This window comes from Tenrec ecaudatus, chromosome 6, assembly GCF_050624435.1.
Source record: "Tenrec ecaudatus isolate mTenEca1 chromosome 6, mTenEca1.hap1, whole genome shotgun sequence".
Lineage (NCBI taxonomy): Eukaryota > Metazoa > Chordata > Mammalia > Afrosoricida > Tenrecidae > Tenrec > Tenrec ecaudatus.
Window position 1 is genome coordinate 149,638,367 of NC_134535.1, and position 20,758 is coordinate 149,659,124.

Below are 20,758 nucleotides of genomic sequence, written 5' to 3' on the forward strand. Positions count from 1 at the left end.
CAAGAGGGGGATATATAATCCAAAAAATTCTTTTCCAAAAATTGTAGCATGATACGTATTGATAATGTGGTTTGATATTGAAATGTCTGTGTTGTGGGTTGGGTGATGGTGTGGGTTTTTCTTCAGAAGCTTCTACAACATCCGTTCTTCAGGGGAATTGCTTACAGCTGTAGGCGACCATCCACATTGTTTCCGTTCTGATTGTTCCATTAATCTACTTCCCTGCCCCTCTACATGCTTATCTTTTAAAAACTACCTTAAAAAAATAAAAATAAAAACTACATTATCCTGTTTTGAGTGAATGGATACACAGCAAATTCGATTTCCGGTTAGCACCTGTGCCACCAGGAACCCCTTGGAAGTCAGATGCAGAGAGTTCAAGTGCCCCGAGGAGGAAAACCACAGAAATCCAAAAATATTAAGCGAGTAGAAATATTCCTTGGGTCAAAGTATGGTGAGGGTAATATTGTTGCGGAGTGCAAATGGTCTCTTTCCCTGGTGGCGAAGTGGATGGCGCACTGAGTGGGCTGTCACCGCATGGTTAGCAGTCTGAGCCCAGCAGCCGCTCCTCAGGAGCAAGTGGCGCTGTATACTCCCAGAAAGGTTTACTGTCGTGGAAATCAAGTTTCTACTATGTCCCGTAAGGTTGCTGTCCATCAGCACCCACTGCCGCCAGTGAGTTTGGAGTTCGAGATAGGCGGAAATCCATCAGATTGGATTTCAGCTCCAAAAAAAGGAGAGACCAAAATTAACCATCGGGATTAGGACAATTATCAAAACAACAAAAAAAATCTCTGCCACGTGCTGAAGTTTCAAAGTCAGCGCCCTCCCACCCCCAGCCCCCAGCTCTGTTTTAGAACGTGGTGCATTGACCGCCTCCCCAGTTGGTGCTGTTTTCCTACAGCTTTGGGGGCGCTGGGTGGAGAGATGATGAATTCGCATCACTGGAATTGCAACGGAAGATATTCTTTACAATGGCCTTTGATTAGTTTCCCCAGTGGGTGATACCTCGGGTCTTGGCTTCCAAGAGAAAGTCATGCCGAAGCCTGGTTTGTAATGCAGGCGGGTTTTTATAAAGGACAGGAGGCTTTCAGGTGTTACAGCCTCAAAAGTACCTGCTCCTTCCGGGAAGTGTGCCAAACCACACTTGAGCCTCGCTGGGGCTCACCCCTGAATGGGGGCAGCCTCGTGGGGCTGCGCGCCCACACCTGCTGGCCTGAGGCCAGAAAGGCCGCAGCACTGCCCAAGTGCAGAAGTGGGGTAAAAAAAAAAATAGAGAGACCGCCTTCCCGCAACCTCCGACTGGGGAGGCGTGGTGGAAGGTATTGGTCCACCCCATTGGCTGAATTATGCGCACCTGGGTGGGGTCATGAGTCTGGGCCTAGTTTGGGCCACCCGGGTGTAACACCCACCAGGCTGGGGGTAGGAGTGCTGAATTGGAGCCTGCCCAGTGAAAGTCTTCTTGGGTGGGTACTGCTTGCCTGATTTTTCTTCCCAGACTCCTGTAGGGGGGTCTGTGCATGCATGGGAGGGACCACCCCCTCTAACCCTAACCTGGCTGCCTAACCTTTTCACGGTGACACCCACTACCATCCAGTTCATTCGGACGCTTTGGGAGGCTCTGTGGGACAGAGTAGAATTACTCCTCCTTAGGGTTTCCAAGATTATTACTCTGTAAGGGAGTAGCCCGCTTCACCTTTCTCCCTCAGAGCTACTGGCGAATATGAACTCATAACTTTGGGGACAGCACCCCAATGATTTACCCACAGGGCCACCAGTAGTAATTGTAACATATTCTTTGTAATTACTAAGCAGGAGTTCAGAAGCTTCAACAGAACTCAAACATAGGAGAACCTTTAAAATATTAAGATAAAACAACACCTCTGTCGTGGAGTCGACTCTGACCCATAGGGTGTCTGAGACTAAGTGCTTGCAGGAGCAGGCAGCCTCCATTTTCTATCAAGGAGCGGCTGGTGAACTTGAACTACTCACCTCTTGATTAGCAGCCTACCCCTCAATCCACGGTGTCACAGGGCTCCTTCAGAAACACCAAGCTCACTCCCACCAAGTTGATTCCGACTCAGCGTGACCCCTTTCAGACAGGGGAGAACGTCCCCTGTGAGTTTACAAGACTAATTCATTCTGGGAGTAGATGTTTCTTAGGGGGGCTCCTTATTACGTGCTTTATAACAGAGGGAAAACATCATGTTTTCTTACTAAAAGGGGCTCACAGAGGGGCTGCCTTCCTCTTTGTGTGTCATGATTCAGGAGACAGTTGCGAGAGGGCAGTGGTGGGTGAGTGGTAGAATGCTTGCCCTCTGTGACAGGGTGCACCTCCCTGCCCAGCCAGCACCCTTTCCTCAGCGGAAGCCTGAGAAGAAAGAGCTGGTGACTCACAGTAGTGAGCAAGCGAACACATGTCTTCTCAACTCTTCCCGTAGAGTCTCACAAATCTGGGCAGCAACACATTTTACTGAGAATTGATGTCCTTTGCTTTTTAAAGGGGTAAACATATTTCTGTATTTTCTTGCGTGTGTAACTTTCAGCAGCGTTGCATGTCTGTGAAGAGTTTACCCCAATCCCAGGGCGAAGTTCTTGAGTTCATCCCCTGGGAAGCCTCGGAGGGGCTCCCTGGGTGGGGCACAGGGTTCCTGCGCTCAGCCGCTCCCTCCCTCCCTCCCTCCCTCCTTCGCTCGCTCACTCACTCATTCCAGCAGGAAGGTAAGCAGGCCTCACTTAGCTGATGCCTGACCCTCTCATTTTGTGTTTTCATGTTCTTTCAGGACCGGAGAGAGTTCATACCGAGCGTGTTTTTCTTTTCACTCATCCTACAGCGAGGTAAGGGGGCCTGTGTACTCACAGCCTTATCGCAGCCTTCAGCGCTGGGAGGAGCAGGCCTCCAACTTCCAGCCCCAGCGCGGGGGGGCTGCTCAGCGTCTGGGACGGCTTTTCCCTGAGACACCCTACCGCAGGGAGCAGACCCAGGAAGGCGAGGGGTGCATGCCAAAGCTAAAGGGACTCACTGTCATTTTCAGCCTAAATGCTGGGAAGAGTCAGGGTTAAGGATTCCGTCTCTGTCTTGCATCTTAAATATGTTTCAATGTACTCTCTTCACTTGTTCTGCTCACGTATCATTAAACAATCATAAAGCTACCTTTGTATTCGGGGTCCATGGCTGTGGCCTGCCGGCAGTGAGCCAGGGCCATGATAGCAAACCTTCCAGAAACAACAGCCGGCGGCATTCTCCAGGTACAGTTCTAACAGGAAAGGGCCCTCGTCATATTATCGAAACATCGCCATAGCGTCTCCCGTAGCAACTAGACTTCACTTGGATGACTAAGTAGGCTATCTGCGGACAGCTTGTGAAGAACTGAACTTGGTGTTATGTTTGATGTCTGGAACCTTCAGCTGGTAGCAAAACCTCTTGCTGGTGAGTGTCCTTGATTTTTCATCTGACTCAGCGTCAGCACCCTTGGCTGCTTCTCTCTTGGTAGCTGAATTATCTTCGGTGTGCCAGGCACAGAGAGGGTGTCTGATTAAGCCAGAGTCAGCTTGACTTTACCTTTCAGCCAATACTAACAACAGGTGTTGTCAAGTTCATGCTCTCGTGGATGCCCTGTAAGTCACAGTAGCGTCATGCTCTCAAGGGCCGAATCTTTTGGAAGATCACCAGACGGGCAGTGCGAGGCACTGGTGGGCGTGCACCACTCCTGTCAGCTGGGAGCTGTCCAGGACTCGCGGAAGAACTACTCGGGGCCTCGAGATTGAGGCATGAGGGAGAGGGACAGGGACTCAAGAGAAAATCCTCCTGAGCTTCTCTGCTTGCCGGTTTTTATTTGCACGTCAAAGGAGAAAGTTTCCGAAAGGTCTAACGCAGGGACACCGGTGCACAAGGACTTCAGGCACAAGAAGTTTTCATGATTCATTGTGAACAAGCATTCTCGGATGACTAACAAACATTAATTCTCATACGCGAGCACATTTTAACCTGACAAGGGTTCCTTTCGTCTCCAGCAAAGAATTTCCTTATCACTCGGCGTTTGCGCCTGGGTCCTGGGACACGCAAATAGTCACACAGTCAAGGTTTACTTGTAGTCTTTGCGCCCGAGTCGCCCTCTCACGGGGAACAGGACAGTGTTTCCCTACGTGGGTGGCCTGGAACGTCCACCTTTTTGGTTAGAAGCTGAGCACATTAACCATTTTCACCGGCAAGCGATCCCCCATCAGCGCGACTCCTCTTCCGTTCCTCTTCGTGTGTTTAGCAGCCGAGCTGGGGGAGCATGCGCCTTCCTGGGATTTCACACAACCAGCTCGCAGCTTCCCCCCAGGGACACGTTCAGAAAGAATGGAAACAGGAAACACAGGGAGGGATTGGGATGCGTGAGGGGCAGGCAATGGATGAGTGGAATATACAACTCGGATCTGCTTGGCCTAAGTCACAATAAACAGAGTGTCCCGATGTGCAGAGGGCACGAGAGGCGATGGAGAACTGGAGCGAGCTCTCCGGTAAGTTGATGGAGCGCACTCTGAGGTGGTGAGGGACAGAGGAGGCGCTGGGCTGGGGTGTGGAGGTGCCCTGAGGCACGGCGACGGAGTTCTTCCTGAAATGTTTGCACCTGATGTTTCTCCCCTGGGCTTGGAATCAACCATCAGGGATAATCCAGGCATCTTGAAGATGCCGTTGCGTTGCTGATACTCATGTGTAGGAAGAAGGGAATGCAGGGACAGGACCTTCCTTTCCTGGGAGTGCCGTAGTTCCCAAAGACTTCGCTAAAGTCCGACTCGCTTGAAAGGGGAGTTTTTAGGATCAAGGTGTGACTTGAGCAAGAAACGAATGATATGTAAAACAAGTAGTTTGTTTTTTCCAAACTCCAGCAATATCCACCCGCTTTTGGCAGTGCTTCTTGACCCTCAGCATGGAGCAGAAGCGCCTGGGTCATGTTTCCATCTACTCAGTGTCAGGCATCCTCGTCAATCCATGTTGAAAGGATCTCAGGTGGCTTCTTGGGGGTTAGTGTTGGACCACTGTGTCAGGACATTCCTGCGGCTCTTTCTAAGCCTTTATGTCTCCTCCCGTTAGAGGTTGCTCCAACACCCACATTTTTCACCGTACAGATCACGGATTCTATTTTCTTTCTTCTAGATTAAAGACTTCTTGAGCCACATCTGTCCCGTGAACGCGTATCCAAATGTCATCCCCATGGGCACAACTGTGGATAAAGTTGTAGAAATGTGAGTAGGTGAAGCTTGTGGCACTGTGTGTCCCCATGGGGCTGGCGTTCCCTTGGCTGGGAGAAAAAGGCTCCTTTCCACCTGACTGTGGGACAAATCTAGGACCCGTGTCTGCCTGAATGTTTTTGAACTTCTGTCCATTTCTGGATTTCCCTGCCTTTCATTTCATTCTCAGCATGGCAGGGCGTACAGGGAGCGTGGTTATTTTGTCCTGGGTCAAATCTTCGCTCCACTCTTTGGTAACAGAGTGTGTCTCTGAGCTTATGACTAGCATATTTACTTTTTTTTAATCAGAAAAAAAATTCGTAGCTGCTTGCTAGATTTAAAAAAAATTTTATTAAAAAAATCATTTTATTGGGGGATCTTACAGTTTTGTAACAATCCATACATCAATTATGTCAAGCACATTTGTACATATGTTGGCATCATCATTTCCAAAACATTTTCTACTTGAGCCCTTGGTATCAGCTCTTTTTAATTCAGTGATTTTTTTGGGTGTACATTTCAGTGACATTGATTGCAATCTTCATGTTGTACAGCCACCGCCATCCTCCTTATCCAATGTATTCTCCCACTAGTGACATAAACTCAGTGTCCCCTGCACGGTAACTTCCTCTTCCTCCCGCCTTCCTGGCCCGGGAATCACTAATATGTTTTGGTTTCTGTATATTTGCTGCTTTCATCTAGGTGAAATCAGAGAGCTTTTTTTGTTTTGTTTTGTTTTTGGTGATTGTCTTATTTAATTCAGCATATAGTTTTAGCTTTTTATATTTTAATAACTAGGGGATGGTCTTTCTGGGACTTCCTGGAACCAGGCTTCTCTGAGTCGCAGTGCCTTTAGCACCTCCACGTCTCCTGGAGCTTCATGCTCATGGCAGAGGACTGTCCTGGGTGGTTGGGCAGGTGGGGGCGCATTTGAGCTTCACCTAACCTCACCCGTTGTCATGGAGTCAGTGCCGACTCCTCATCCCCTCAAGGTCATGGAGATGCTTGGGAGTAGAGTTGTACTCCACAGTGGTTTCAACGGCTGTTTCAAATTTTATTTTATTGTCCACAGTAGGTTAGATTTTTTTTTCTTGCCGAGATGTAGACAATACAGGAAAAGTGCCCTGGACAACACCTAGTAGGTGGTCAGTGAAAATGACTTATTAAATGAGGAAACGAAACTCAAAGGAGGGATGACACAGCGATGAAAGGTCATTTTTCTATTATCATTTCTTCTCCTCCTAGTTTCCTGTATCCATTCACTAGATATTTCTGCAGCGGCGGTTACCAGGTCAGGCACTGTACCTGAAGTCCAAGGTGACTGAGAAATACTTCCCATCCTCTCCAGAGCTCAGTGTTGTGGCCGTCAACCACGGTTCAGTGCTCACGGCTGGCTGCGCACCTGGAAGGAGGACGGAGTGGCCGAGCAGGCCAGTCGTCCAAGACCCCGGTCCAGAGGTTCGGATCACAACGCACAGCGCCAGGGTTTTAAATGCTCCGGGGAAATGCAGTTCGGGAACTCTGGAGAGAGGTCTGGACCGGAGAGACACGTGAGGAGTTGTGGGACAGGTGATGGCAGCAGCCACGAGGGCAGCGAGAGTCACCAAGGGGAAGCCTGACCCTGGGAGCGCATTCAGCCGTGAGCAAGGAACGAGGAGCTGGAGAAAGAAGCAGAGGAGCGTCGGATTGCCTGGCCGCCTCCCAGAGCCACACTTTTCCTTTCACCCGCCGTCCTTCGGGGACACCATCCTGCTGCACATGGATGCTGATCCTTTTGGGAGCGTCGTGACTGCTGACAAGTGAGGCACGTGCCAGATTCTTACGTCGGCACACCCCAAAGCCACTGTCCAGTTCTGCTTGTGATGCAGCAGCTTGGGTGAATTGGAAATCATCGCTAAACGGGAGACTCAGCCCCCGGCCATGGAGCAGATTCTGGCTCATGGCGCCCCTGCAGAGCGGGGCGGGACGCCCCGTGAGTTCCCGAGACTAACTGCTCAGGGGAGTGGAAAGGCCAGATTGGACGTGCAGCTCAGAAGAGCCCGAGAAGCGAGCAGAATCACTGGGTCCCATCTCACCAGCTTGGTATTGTACTGACCACCTAGGCTGGCCTCATGGATGAAGGGAAAACAAGACAAAACACAGCAGGGAAAACACTGAGATTTCCATCTTAGGGAGACATTTCAATATTAAAACGCCTTGATGAGCAACCACCACAGAAAAGAGATGGCGACAGAGTGGTCCAGACAGTAGAGCCATAAAAAGAACAAGGGTACGGGTATAATAACGTGTTGGAATGAAAACTCAATGCCCAGTCAGTATGGGTCCGAGCGAGCCTAAGGGACAGAGTAGAACTACTTCCCCACCCCCGACCCCTCCGCCTCTCGGGCTTTCCAAAGCTGTACATCTTTACGGAACCCCAAAGCCTGTCTCTTGCAGCAGAGCCCACCATACTCTGTAGGGGGTGATGGTGAGCTCAGCAGCTGGACACCCCAGCTATTGCACCACTGGGCCTCCTGTGGTGGAGACAAGGAGCAGGAAAGATAACAGAGACCCTCAGGGAAATTCCTGAGAAGCCTGGTACCAGGGCCTGTAAAGTGCCCCTCCTTTAGCAATGACTTGTGTGCTCCCAGGAAGGGCAGTTTCCGTGAACTGTGGGGGAGTAGAAGCCCGCCCTCACTCATGCGAGGAACCAGTGGAGAGGCTCGAGTGTCGCATAGTCTTTCAAAAATGGAAAACCGACCGAGCAGAGAGTAACTGGAGGGGAGAGAGCTTACAGGCAGGAGTCCACAGTAGCTGAGAGCCAAGCCTCTGCTTTGGAACTCAACCTGAGTTTGTGTTGTTCCAGTTTGGGTGCTTGTTAAAATGGGAATGTCCTCCTTTCCCACTGTCATCAGGCCAGTGTGGTGCAGGCCCTGGGGTGGGAAGGGTGGGGGGGTTGAAAAGACTGCAGACAGAAGGGAGGGTACAGGGCAGAGGGGCAGTCGCGGGCCTGAGAACATGCACAGGGCAGGGAGATGGGTGTGCCCATCCCCAAGTCCCGGCTTGAGGCTTGAGGCCTCTTCAAGGAGGAATCTTACAAACCCACCGCCCTTGAGTTGACTCCGGCATATAGCGAACCCACGGGGCAGAGGGGGCGGTCCCTCAGGGTTTCCAGGCTGTCAGCCGTGACAAAAGCAGATGGTTTGGTCTTTCTGCCACAGAGCAGCTTGTGAGTTTGAACTGCTGGACCTTTTGGGTAGCCACCCACCTATGAACTCCCTGGGTATATTAGGTGACCCCAAATGGCTTCGGAGCAGAGTTCCCAGCGAGGTGCAGATCATGAAGTGCTAAGTCGTAGCTGAAACATGGAAGGCTCAGCCCCTCCCCAAGGCCCCTTGGCGCTGTGTGGCTGCAAGGTCCCAGGCTTGAAACCCCCGTGGAGCAGTTCCCTCTGCACGCGTGTGAATCTATCAAGGGCACCTGGCATTGTAATTTACTTTAAAGGCTTCTGGGGGTCTTGTTTCTGTGCCCCGATGCATAGTGGCTCTACTGTGTCTTCCCTGCCAGCCTGTGGACCTCGAGGAAGAGAACATTTGTGAGATTCTTGCAAGATAGAAGGAAACGGGAAAGGGGAAGCAGCCAGGTCTCTGTGCGCCCTGAATGCTAGGAGGCCTCCCAAGGGCTTTTTAAAGAGGAGCATGCTTTTCTCCATGGCTGGGGCCCAGATCTAAGTCTGCTCCAGTTACTGAAGATACCCACCATGCTTATGCTAACCAGTTTATAATGCTTAAGTGTTTTTTTTTAATTTTTTGAATATTGCTTTTCAGTTCTTCAAAGTAATTGTATTATTTCTCCGAAGGCTAACCTTTTGTCCCCGTCATACCCAGCACTCCCACTTCACCTTTCCCCCAAGGAAAAATGAGGTGTTCTGATTTCTTGCAGCTTAAAGCCTTTATGCCGATCTCCCCAAAGCACCGAGCTAAAGTATAAACCACTTGGAAGATTGAAGAGGGCTAGAACATCCTACCCAGACTCCGGTAAGAGCGACAGTGCTGGGTTCAGAGCTTTGGGTTCCCTCTCAAAAGATGATTTTTCAGGGTCTGGTGAGAGCTGTCTTGGGCAGAGGTGTCTTGTCTTGTCTGAGACCCATTATAGCCAGAACACCTGGTGTGGCTTCTGAAAGTGTTTCTGTCTTCAGTCTCTGACTTCAGGAGTCGAGTTTAATTTCCTTCATAGGTTTAAAACAAGTGGCAGCGTGGATCACACCTGTATTGCATGGCATTCTGAGCTTCTGGAAAAGGGGGCCTTACGATTCGTACCCATTGTAAGGAGAAGCTGCTATTTTGGGACATTTCTTTCAAGACAGGAATAGATGCTGTAATGGAAACAACTCGTCACCAGTTCTGATCAGATTGGTCAGAACTGCTTAGATAAATGAACTTTTTTCGATTTTCCTCTATTGTTATTTTCATTTTCTATTGAAGGATTTTTATAGGGCATTTCTGTCATGTTGGGTCTTGCATTGTATACAGTCTGACAACTTCTGCCTTTTAATGGAGGTGTTTAGACCATTTATGTTTAATGTAATTGTTGGTATGATTAGGTTTATATGTCATCTTGCTCTTTGTTCTTATTTCTTTTTCCCTTTCTGTTTTCTTTTGGATTGAATATTGCTTACGATTCTATTTAATCTTTTGTTGATTTATTACCTGTACTGTAGCAGATTTATTTTACTGATGTATATTACACATCTTTACCTTAAAGTACAACTTAAGATCAATGATATACTACTTCAACTATAAGAACCTTAATAGTGAACTTCCTTTTCTTCTCATCCTACTCTGCGTACTGTAATTGTAATACACGTTACTTCTACCTCTGCTACACACAGTATAGTCTTTATACACAGTATAGTCTTTATACACAGTATAGTCTTTATACACAGTATAGTCTTTGTACTATAATTGTAATACACTTTACTTCTACCTCTGCTACAAACTTTTCATATGTGATTTGCATACTTATCGGTTTCACCCCTTTTGTGTGTGCAATTCCCTGATGGCTGGTACAGCAGTCCTGCAGCCATAGCCGCTGTGTCCTTTCAGAACATTTCGGTCACCCTGAAAAGAAAGTTGGTGTCCATTTGAAGTTACTCTTTGTTATTACCTTTAGTTCTTAAACTGGAAACCAGTCACTGCGATGGAAGGGATTCTAATGTAGAATAGAATGCAACTGTCCCGGTAGGTTTCTGAGGCTGTAAATCTTTTTTTTTTTAAATCATTTTATTGGGGGATTGTACAACTCTTATCACAATCCATACATCCACCCATTGTGTCAAGCACACTTGTACGTATGTTGCCATCATCATTCTCAAACCATTTGCGTTCTACTTGAGCCCTTGGTATCAGCTCACTTTTCCCTCCACGATCCCCCTCCCCTATGGACCCTTGATAATTTATAAATTAGTATTATTTTGTCACATCTTACACCATCCGACATCTCCCTTCACTCACTTCTCCGCTGTCCGTCCCCCAGAGAGGAGGTTATATATAGATCCTTGTAAACTGTTCCCCCTTTCTCCCTCACCTTCCCTCCACCCTCCCGGTATTGCCACTCTCAGCAATGGTCCCAAAGGGTTCATCTGTCATGGATTCCCTGTGTTTCCAGTTCCTATCTGTACCAGTGTACATCCTCCGGTCCAGCCGTATTTATAAGGTAGAATTGGGATCATGATAGTGGGGGGAAGAAGCATTCAAGAACTAGAGGAAAATTGTATATTTCATCATTGCTACATTGCACCCTGACTAGCTTGTCTCCTCCCTGCAGCCCTTCTGCACGGGATGTCCAATTTCTCACAGATGGGCCCCGGGTTCCCATTCTGCACTCCCCTTCATTCACAATGCTATGGTTTTGGGGTTTTTTTTGGTCTTTTATGTCTGATACCTATCACTTCGATGCCTTGTGATCTCTAAGGCTGTTGTGCTTCTTCCATGTGGGCTTTGTTGTTTCTTAACTAGATGGTCACCTATTTATTTTCAAGCCTTCAAGACTCCAGATGCTGTATCTTTTGAAAGCCAGGAACCTTGAACTTTCTTCACCACTTTTGCTTATGCACTCGCTTTGTCCTCAGTGATCGAGTTGGGAAAGGTTGGTGTGCTTCTTCCATGTGGGTTTTGTTTCTCAGCTAGATGGCTGCCTGTTTATCTTCAGGCCTTTGAGACTTCAGATGCTATATCTTTTGGGAGCCGGGCACCATCAGCTTTCACATTTGCTTGTGCACCCATTGTCTTCTGCGATTGTGGCAGGAAGGTGAGCATCTCAGACTGCTGAATTGTTAGAACATAGTATTGTGTTGAGGGATTACTTGAGCAGGGTCCCACTGTGCATCTGTTTAATACTAAACCTATAAATATATGTACATCTATTCCCCCCTCACCGTATATAAATATATCTACATCTGTATATGCCTGTATTTAAATCTGACTACCCTTTGCCTCCTAGTTATTTCCTCTATTTCTTTGTACTTTCCTCTTGTCCCACTATCATGTTCAGCCTTCATTTGGGTTTCAGGAATTCCTCTCGGTTACACTGCCCTAGATCCAGCCCTGCCAGACCTCTTACACCCTCCTTGCCACTGATTTTGAATCACTTGTTGTTCCCTTGTCCCTGTTAACACCCACTTTCTTTCCACCTTCCCTTCTCCCATGTCCCCCCGGAACTGTCATCCCGTTGTTCTCTCTTCTGGCTTGTTTATCCTGCCTATCCCTTCCAGGTAGACATGCTATGTACCATCATAAGACTGAGTACAACGAAGCAATAATAGAAAGTAAAGCAGTGGTTATAACAACAACAACACACACACAAAAAATGTATAAATAGTTCAGGGTCTATTTATTGTCCTTCACGAGTGCTTTCCAGTTGAGTCTGATGGGGTGCCCTGCCCTAGTCCCACATCTATCCCTGGGGACTTCATTGCTCTGCTCCCCCCGCTGCTCTGCTGCATGCCCCCAGAGGCTGGCTTCAGCGTAGTGAGCTCAGGGCGGGCACAATTCCCGCTGTGTGTGTCTCGTGTTGTCCCAGTGGTGCTTTGGGTCAATGAGGAACAGTGTCCCATGGTGAGGCCGACCCTGTGGTCATCTCTGTGCATTGCTGTTCTGAGCAGGAACATTGTCCTAAGGGCTTGGTGAGCCAGGATATGCTTCACTCTCCCCCCCCCCCCTTTCCTCCATCCTTGGCTCCTGTGTGCTCTGATCCGACAAGTCCCTCGCCTTGAGCTGTAGTTTCAGTGCTGTCCTCAGAAGTGAATTCTTCTGGGGTGGGGGGGGAGTTGTTCACTTAGTTGGTAATGGAGCTGGCCCCTCAGGCCTGTCAGTGGTTCCCTGCTTCATGTCAGTGTGTTACAGCACTGGGTTGAAGTCTGGTCCCTCTTTCCCTGTGGAAACACAAATAACACCCTCCCCGTATGGGTTAGTGCCCTGTTCCCCCAGCTACCGTTTCCCCCGCCCTCCTTTTTAATGGGCTACATATATATCCCATATGTATCCCCGAGTTTAGTCTGGCCCCTCCAATATTACTTGTTCCTCAACGCAGGGACGTTATGTATACAGTAACTTCTTTCCTGTGCCCCTTTTGAATATTTTTAGCTTACCTCAATGGACTCATGTAGTACTTGTCCTTTCATGCTTGGCTTACGTCACTTAGCATAATTTCCTCCAGTTCTTCCCATGCGGCGATGTGTTTCATGTGTTCATCACTGCTTTTTAGGGATGCATAATACTGCATTGTATGTATGTACCAGTTTTTTAATCCATCTGTTGATGGAAATTCGGGCTGTTTCCAACTCCCTGCAATTGTGAACTGTGCTGTGATAAACATTGGGGCACAGATGTCTGGCCATGGTTTGTTTTCTGTCTCTTCTGGGTATATGCCCAGTAGGGGGGTTGCTGGATCATATGGTAGCTCAATTTCCAACTGTTTTAGGTATCGTCAAATCGATTTCCATAATGGCTGTACATACCTACAGGTCCACCAGCATTGGACAAGAGCTCCTGTCTCTCCACATCCCCTCCAACACTTGTTACTTTCTGATTTCTTAGATTGGGTCATCTTTGAGGGTGTTAGGTGGTATATCATAGTTGTTTTAATTTGCATTGCTCTTATGGCTAGAGTTCTGGAACATTTTCCTCATATATTGGCCATTTGGATTTCTGCCCTTGAGAAACTCCTGCTCAGGTCCTTTGCCCACATCCTGAGTAGACAATTGCTTTTTTCTTGTTGTAAGTTAGCAGTGTATTGTAGATTTTAGTAATAAGGCCTTTTTCTGATGTGTCATTGCTAAAGATGTTTTCCCATTCTGTGGTCTCTCTTATTACTCTCGGTGAATTCTTTCGATGTACATAATGTTTTATCTTTAGTATTTCCCACTGGTCATTTTGTTCCTCCTCTGTGTTAGTGTCCTTCCCAATTTCTAATAGAGACTGTAAATCTTCATGGGAGCAGAACGTCTCATCTTTCTTCCATGGAGCATCTGCTCAGTTCAAATGGCTGACCTTTACCACCCAATGAGTACCCACTACACCACGAAGGCTGCTTTACTAGCCTCGCTAGATTTGCCTTTTCTGTGCATTTCTCTTAGTTTTGTATCATTATCCTATACTATACATTAATGTAAGTGCTATGCATTGGGCATCTTCCAAAATCATTGAAGCTTTCCAGCAAGTTTAGAGGGAATGTTGCCCACATGAAACAACAGTTTTTAGATGGACCAAGATCATTAAGGAAGATCAGAAGACCTCAAAGATGAGCCAAGAGGGAAAATTGTCAGCCTCAATGACTCAAGCAACTGTGGCCGTGACCCAGAAGCTGGTGGAAGAAGACTGTGGCATCAACACATTGAAGTGGGGCTCTCGCCTGTTGGCGATTTTCCATTTTAAGCAGACGGCATGGCCTCAAGAGGCTTTCAGCTTGGTGGTTGTCTTTTTGTAGGTCATCTAAGCAAGACCAAAGCTGATGAAGACATTTTCGTGGAACAACATATAGCCATGAATTAGTCTTGTATTTTCCAATATGATCCAGAGAGTAAGATTCAGTCATTACAGTGACTTCCGAGGGGATCTGCTAGGCCACTGAAATTCAGCACAGAGAGGGCCGCTGATAGGGGAACCACCGTCCAGAGCAAAGATCCCTAGATGCTGAGCAGACTGGCCATAAGGAAAAGTGAGTGCCACGGTGGATGGGAATGAAATCCACTGCCTTGGAGTTGATTCTAGCCCAGTCCTTCTCTGGGGTTTCTGAGGCTGATCTGGCAGGGCCGCCAAGACTCCTACGGAGGGAACTGGCCTGGTACTGAGTGAAATTGATGCCATTTCATTAAAATTTTATATGATAACAATTATATTTTCTCTTTCGTTTTGGCCAATCTGATGTAACCTCACTTTCGAAAAGTTCTTTGTCACCAACTCATGAAAATAGTATGCTAGCTTAGAAGTATGTGCCATTTATAATCACGACTTATACCATACCCAGTCCTGTCTTCAGATGGGAGCCTACCCATGCTCTTTGCCCCTGCTGGGCTATCAGCAATAGTCCAATGCATGTGACGCTGAAGCATTAATGGACAGGGAGGGAGTGCATGTGTTTTCAAGTATTATTTCAAGACCAGAACACTGGTGGAAAGCTCTGAAGGGACATCCCCGAAGAGCAAAATTACATGCTCCAAATCCTTTGCTTTAACTTAGGAAACTTCAAATATAAATGTTATGTTAGCATCCAAATGTGAATGTACATTCTTTTTTTTTTAATTTTAACAATTTATTAGGGGCTCATACAATTCTCATCAGTTCATACATATACTACATCAATTGTATAAAGCACATCTGTACAGTCTTTGCCCTAATCATTTTTTTCTCTTTTCTTTTTTTACATTTTATTAGGGACTCATACAACTCTTATCACCATCCATACATATACATACATCAATTGTATAAAGCACATCCATACATTCCCTGCCCCAATCATTCTCAAGGCATTTGCTCTCCACTTAAGCCCCTTGCATCAGGTCCTCTTTTTTTTTTTCCCCTCCCTCCCCTTTCCCCCCTCATGTGCCCTTGGTAATTTATACCTTGTTATTTTGTCATATCTTGCCCTATCCGGAGTCTCCCTTCCCCCCTTCTCTGCTGTCCCTCTCCCAGGGAAGAGGTCACATGTGGATCCTTGTAATCAGTTCCCCCTTTCCAACCCACTCACCCTCCACTCTCCCAGCATCGTCCCTCACACCCTTGGTCCTGAAGGTATCATCCACCCTGGATTCCCTGTACCTCCAGCCCTCATATGTACCAGTGTACAGCCTCTGTCCTATCCAGGCCTGCAAGGTAGAATTTGGATCATGGTAGTTGGGGGGATGAAGCATCCAGGATCTGGGGGAAAGCTGTGTTCTTCATCGGCACTACCTCGCACCCTAATTAACCCATCTCCTCTCCTACACGCCTCTATGAGGGGATCTCCATTGGCCGACACTTGGGCCTTGGGTCTCCACTCTGCACTTCCCCCTTCATTTAATATGGTATATATATACATATACATATATATACACATACATACACACACTTATATCGGTTTTTTTTGCATGATGCCTTATACATGGTCCCTTGGCACCTCGTGATTGCACTGGCCGGTGTGCTTCTTCCATGGAATGTACATTCTTATAAATTTTATTTTCCGTTTCACAAATTATTTGCTATGCAGAGCCAAATTTAAAGTGACATAAATTTTTTTTCAAGTAAAATAAGATGCCACAATTAAGCATAAAAATGAAAGCTTGCAGACTAAAAGGGTTTGGAAAGCCTTCAAGATGTTAGCATTGAACGCTTAATTTTAATGGATGCAAATCATTGCACTAGTATGGAAATTTTGCTAGCTTTTATTTTGTTTCTTCTAGATTCCTTATTAAAAAACATGTTAGTCATTTTTATCACTTTCCCTATATTTGTGTGGGTACGGTTCCTAGGTAATTCCTCAAGGTAGAAGTTCTAGTTACCCTGGTGGCACAACAATTGAGTGCCAGGCTGCTAACCAGAAGGTTGGTGGTTCAATCCACCAGCTGCCCTGCTCCTGAGGATAAAGCCATGGCACTTTGCATCTGTAATGATTAGTCTTGGAAACTTTGTGGGTAAATCCTGTTCTGTCCCATAGGGTCGCTGTCAGTGATTTTTTAATATTCCATGTGTGTTACTGCCTTCAGTTGTTGTTTCCTCCTGAGTGTGTCTTAAAATCTTTGTTGATCTCTACAAGTTTCTTAGTCATTTCAATCTTTAGTTCAAGGAAATGTTCTGTTTATTGACTCAAACCAGTGCCATAAATCTGTAGCACCAAGTCAAATGACCTAGGATTGCTTGGATCTTTTCCTTTGTGCTTTCAGTCTCTCCATTTGAGGGGCAGACTCAGAAGTCACCTTTCTCTTGGGACTACTGACAAACATTTCAAGAAAGCTCTTTGGTCTACGATGCTTTACTCAAATAAGTTAATGGTTTACTAAGCTTCCAGTTACCTCACAGATCACTTTAAAAAAAAATCATTTTATTGGGGTTTCATACAACTCTTACCACAATCCATACTTACATCCATTGTGTCAAGCACATTTGTGCATTTGTTGCCATCATTCTCAAAACATTTGCTTTCTACTTGAGCCCTTGATAGCAGCTCATTTTCCCCCTCCTTCCCTTCCTTCATGAACCCTTGATAATTTATAATTATTTTGTCATATCTTACACTGTCCGATGTCTCCCTTCACCCACTTTTCTGTTGTCCATCACCCAGGGAGGAGGTTATATGTAGATCCTTATAATTGGTTACCCCTTTCTACTCCACATTCCCTCCAGGTTATCACCACTCTCACCATTGGTCCTGAAGGCGTCATCTGTCTTGGATTCCTTGTGTTTCCAGTTCCTATCTGTAGCAGTGTACATCCTCTAGTCTAGCTGGATTTGTAAGGTAGAATTGGGATCATGATAGTGGGGGGAGGAAGCATTTAAGAACTAGAGGAAAGTAGTGTCTTTCATCGTTGCTGCCTTGCACCCTGACTGGCTCGTCTCTTCCCCGAGACCCTCCAGTAAGGGGGTGTTCAGTTGCCTACAGATGGGCTTTGGGTCTCTACTCTGTATTCACCCTCATTTACAATATGATTTTTTATTCTTTGATGCCCGATACCTTCAACACTTTGTGGTCACACAGGCTGCTGTGCTTCTTCCATGTGGGCTTTGTTGGCCGCTTGTTTACCTTCAAGCCTTTCAGACACCAGATGCTGTATCTTTTGAGAGATGGGCACCATCAGCTTTCTTCACCACATTTGCTTATGCACATATTTGTCTTCAGCAATCATGTCGGGAAGGTGTGCCTCATCATGGAATACCAAATTAATAGAACAAAGTGTTCTTGCATTGAGTTAAGTACTTGTGTGGAGGTCCAATGTCCATCTGTTGCCTTAATACTAAATCTATAAATATAAGCACGTATATCACTTTTATAGAATTAGCTTTTGTCCCTCTTATAAAACCACTGTATATTCACTACAGTAAAAACTATTTTTGAAAATAAAGTTATGTAGAAACTAAACTCTGATTTTACTACATTTGCTTTTAAGAAATTATCAGTATCAAAAACATAGGTCATGCTAGGAGTGATCTTTCAAAGTTAGCACTGTGTAGGTATCAATCAGTGCAATAACCTCCATCGTGCTAGAGCAGTGTCTGAAAGCTCTTGTGCCATATAGGACTTCCTGTAGCTGTTAGTGTGGGAAAGTGGACAAGGGTCCTCAAGCAGGAGCCAGGCCAGTAAGGGGGGCAAAGAAAGCCAGAGGGACACGGGTAGGCTTCTCAGGGCAGTGGTTGTTTGCTAACTAGAGTATCTCAATAACCCTAAGGCTCTGTAGATGCACACCGGCTGGAAAGCCCCTGGGCTTATTGTGTGTGTATGGCTATATGAGGGTAATTAAGGAAGTATTGTTATAAAATCATATTACTCTTTAGTAAATGAAAATACCAAAACATGAAGTTTTAGTTACTTGAGAGGCCCTCATCTAGGCTATATGCTCCTGAGGCACTGTTTCCATCCACAACTCGCTGCCAAATACTTTTGGACACTTCCAACATGTCTAAAGGGCAGTTAGGCATCACTGAGGGACACAAATCGTACTTTTTTTTTAAGTGGGTCTTTGAGCTTTAGGAACAAAAAGAAGTCTGATCAGGCAAGATTGGGGCTGCATGGTGGATGGGGTAAAGCTTCCCAAGTGCTCATAGAGTCCTGACCACCCTCGAAGAATGAGCACTGTCTTGGATGGGAAAGTCCCGGTCTTTTTCTCACCAATGCCGTTTTCCTAAGACTTCTTTTTAAGAAGGTATAAATGGCCCTGTGTCCAAGCAAATGCGTCAAGATGATCCCTCAGGATTGTGCAGTAGTCACTCTCACCTTCTGACTGGAACAGGCCCAGAGAGTCTCTGTGAAGCCTGTTTGCGTTGGACCTTCTCCTTGTTTTTTTGGATGCACTCATGAGCGCCTGCAGCCATCCTGATTGTAGACATGGCTAAACAGGCATGATTGGGAATAAACCCGGGCAGGTAGGTATCAACTACAACTCCTCACTGCAGTATTTTGATTTACCTTTCTGTCACACATATATGTATGCACACATAGGCATGTGTGTGTAGTTTTTTCCTCCACTTATCACCTTTTACTGGGAACTTTTTGCTAGTCTTCAACACCATTTAATGGCTACATATTTTATATTTTAATATATCTGTACATTAAGGCTATTTTTTTAAGATTATTTTATTAGGAGCTCTTACAGCTCTTATAACAATCCATGCATCAATTGTATCAAACATATTTGTACATATGTTGCCATCATTCTTTTCGAGACTGATATACTAAAGTTTATTGTGCCAACTTGGCCGATAAACACATGTGGGGTTAATTGAAGGGTGGAGGGATAAATGGCTCCATGAGCCTCGCCTTTCTAGTTCTCGGGTCTCTTGCTTTCTGATGGTCCGACCAGGGTGCAGCTGCCTTAGCCAGTTTCCTGCTTTAGCTGGCAAGTCTCACTTCCTACAAGACATCCCTGAGGAGAAGCCTCATGGATCTACCCCGAACAGATCTGGCTGCTGGAGCACCCATGTGGAGACCCTTGCCAGTGATGAGATGTTTACACATTCACTGACTTAGCTTTCCTCCTGCAGTTGGCATCATTGCGTGTGTTTTGTGAGATGGAGGAAGAATTTGTGGATTGGTGTTGGACATATGGGTTAATGTTGGTGTGGACTTGGGCAGCACTGGCTTGGGATGTTTTCTTGATGCGCGCTTAACTGTTATATAAAACTCTCTTACACATGAGTTTCTGTGGATTTGTTTCTCTAAAGTACCCAGACTAACAGAGACATTTACTTTTTATTGAGCCCTTTGTATCAGCTAGTTTTTTTCCCACCGTCCCCACTCCCACCCTGTGACCTCTTGATAAATTATGAATTATTTTCATATCTTACACAATTGCTGTCTCCCTTCACTCGTTTCTGTTGTTCATTGTCCCCTGCCCCGAAAGGGGGTTAGGGGGTATGCATCAATTGTTGAGATCAGTTCCCACTTCCCCCTACCCTCATGTTTTCCCTACTCCCATTACTGTTCCTGTGGGATTTATCTGTCCTGGATTTCATGTGTTGAGAGCTTTTATCTGTATCAGTGTACATGCTCTGGTCTAGCCAGAACTGAAAGGCAGGACTGGAGTCACAATAGTGGGGAGTGAGAAAGCCTCAAAGAACCGGAGGCATGTTGTGTTTCATCGGTGCTAAACTGTGCCCGGTTGACTTATCTGTTCTTTGTGACCCTTCTGTGAAGGGATGTCCTACTGTCTACAGGTGGGTTTTGGGTCTTCTGATGCCTGTTACCTGAACCTGTCAACACCTCATGATTGGACAGGTTGGTGTGCTTCTTCCATGTGGGCCTGTTGCTTCCCTGCTAGATGGCTGCTTGTTTAACTTCAAGCTTTTAAGACCCCAGATGCTTTTTCTTTTGATAGCTGGTCACCATCAGCTTTCTTCACCACATTTGCTTATGCACACGTCTGTCTTCAGCAATCATTAAAGGCAGTGGTTCTCAACCTTCCTAATGCTGGAGCCTTTTAATTATAGTTCATGTTGTGGTGACCCCCCAACCATAAATTTTTCATTGCTACTTCATAATTAATTTTGCTATTGTTATGAATTGGGCGACCCCTGTGAAAAGGTTGTTTGACCCTCAAAGGGATCGTGACCCACAGGTTGAAAACTGCTGGTGTCGGGTGAGCATCACAGAATGCCAGGTAACAAAGTGTTCTTGCACTGAGGGGGTTGTTAACCTTTTACTCTGTGCCTTTCATAACAACTCATGCAAATGTTGACAAGTGTATGACAGGACAGTATTTGCGAAATTCATGGCATTTGCCCTTTTCCTTGGATCCCTGCTAGCAGAATTGTGAAACCACTGGGCTGCTAACCAAAGGGTCTGTGGTTTGAGCTCACCAACCCCTTCTTGGGAGAAA

At 46.3% G+C, this 20,758-nt stretch overlaps 1 protein-coding gene across 2 annotated transcripts in view; it reads left to right on the forward strand.

The window, feature by feature from the left end:
- Positions 1-20,758, forward strand: part of DCLRE1C (DNA cross-link repair 1C) — a 53,031-nt gene that overhangs the window by 27,413 nt on the left and 4,860 nt on the right. For both annotated transcript variants that reach the window (XM_075552340.1, XM_075552338.1), the window contains 3 exons: positions 2,784-2,838; positions 5,144-5,232; positions 9,139-9,233. In XM_075552340.1, coding sequence (XP_075408455.1) covers positions 2,784-2,838; positions 5,144-5,232; positions 9,139-9,233 — 239 coding nt within the window. The remainder of the gene's footprint in view (positions 1-2,783; positions 2,839-5,143; positions 5,233-9,138; positions 9,234-20,758) is intronic.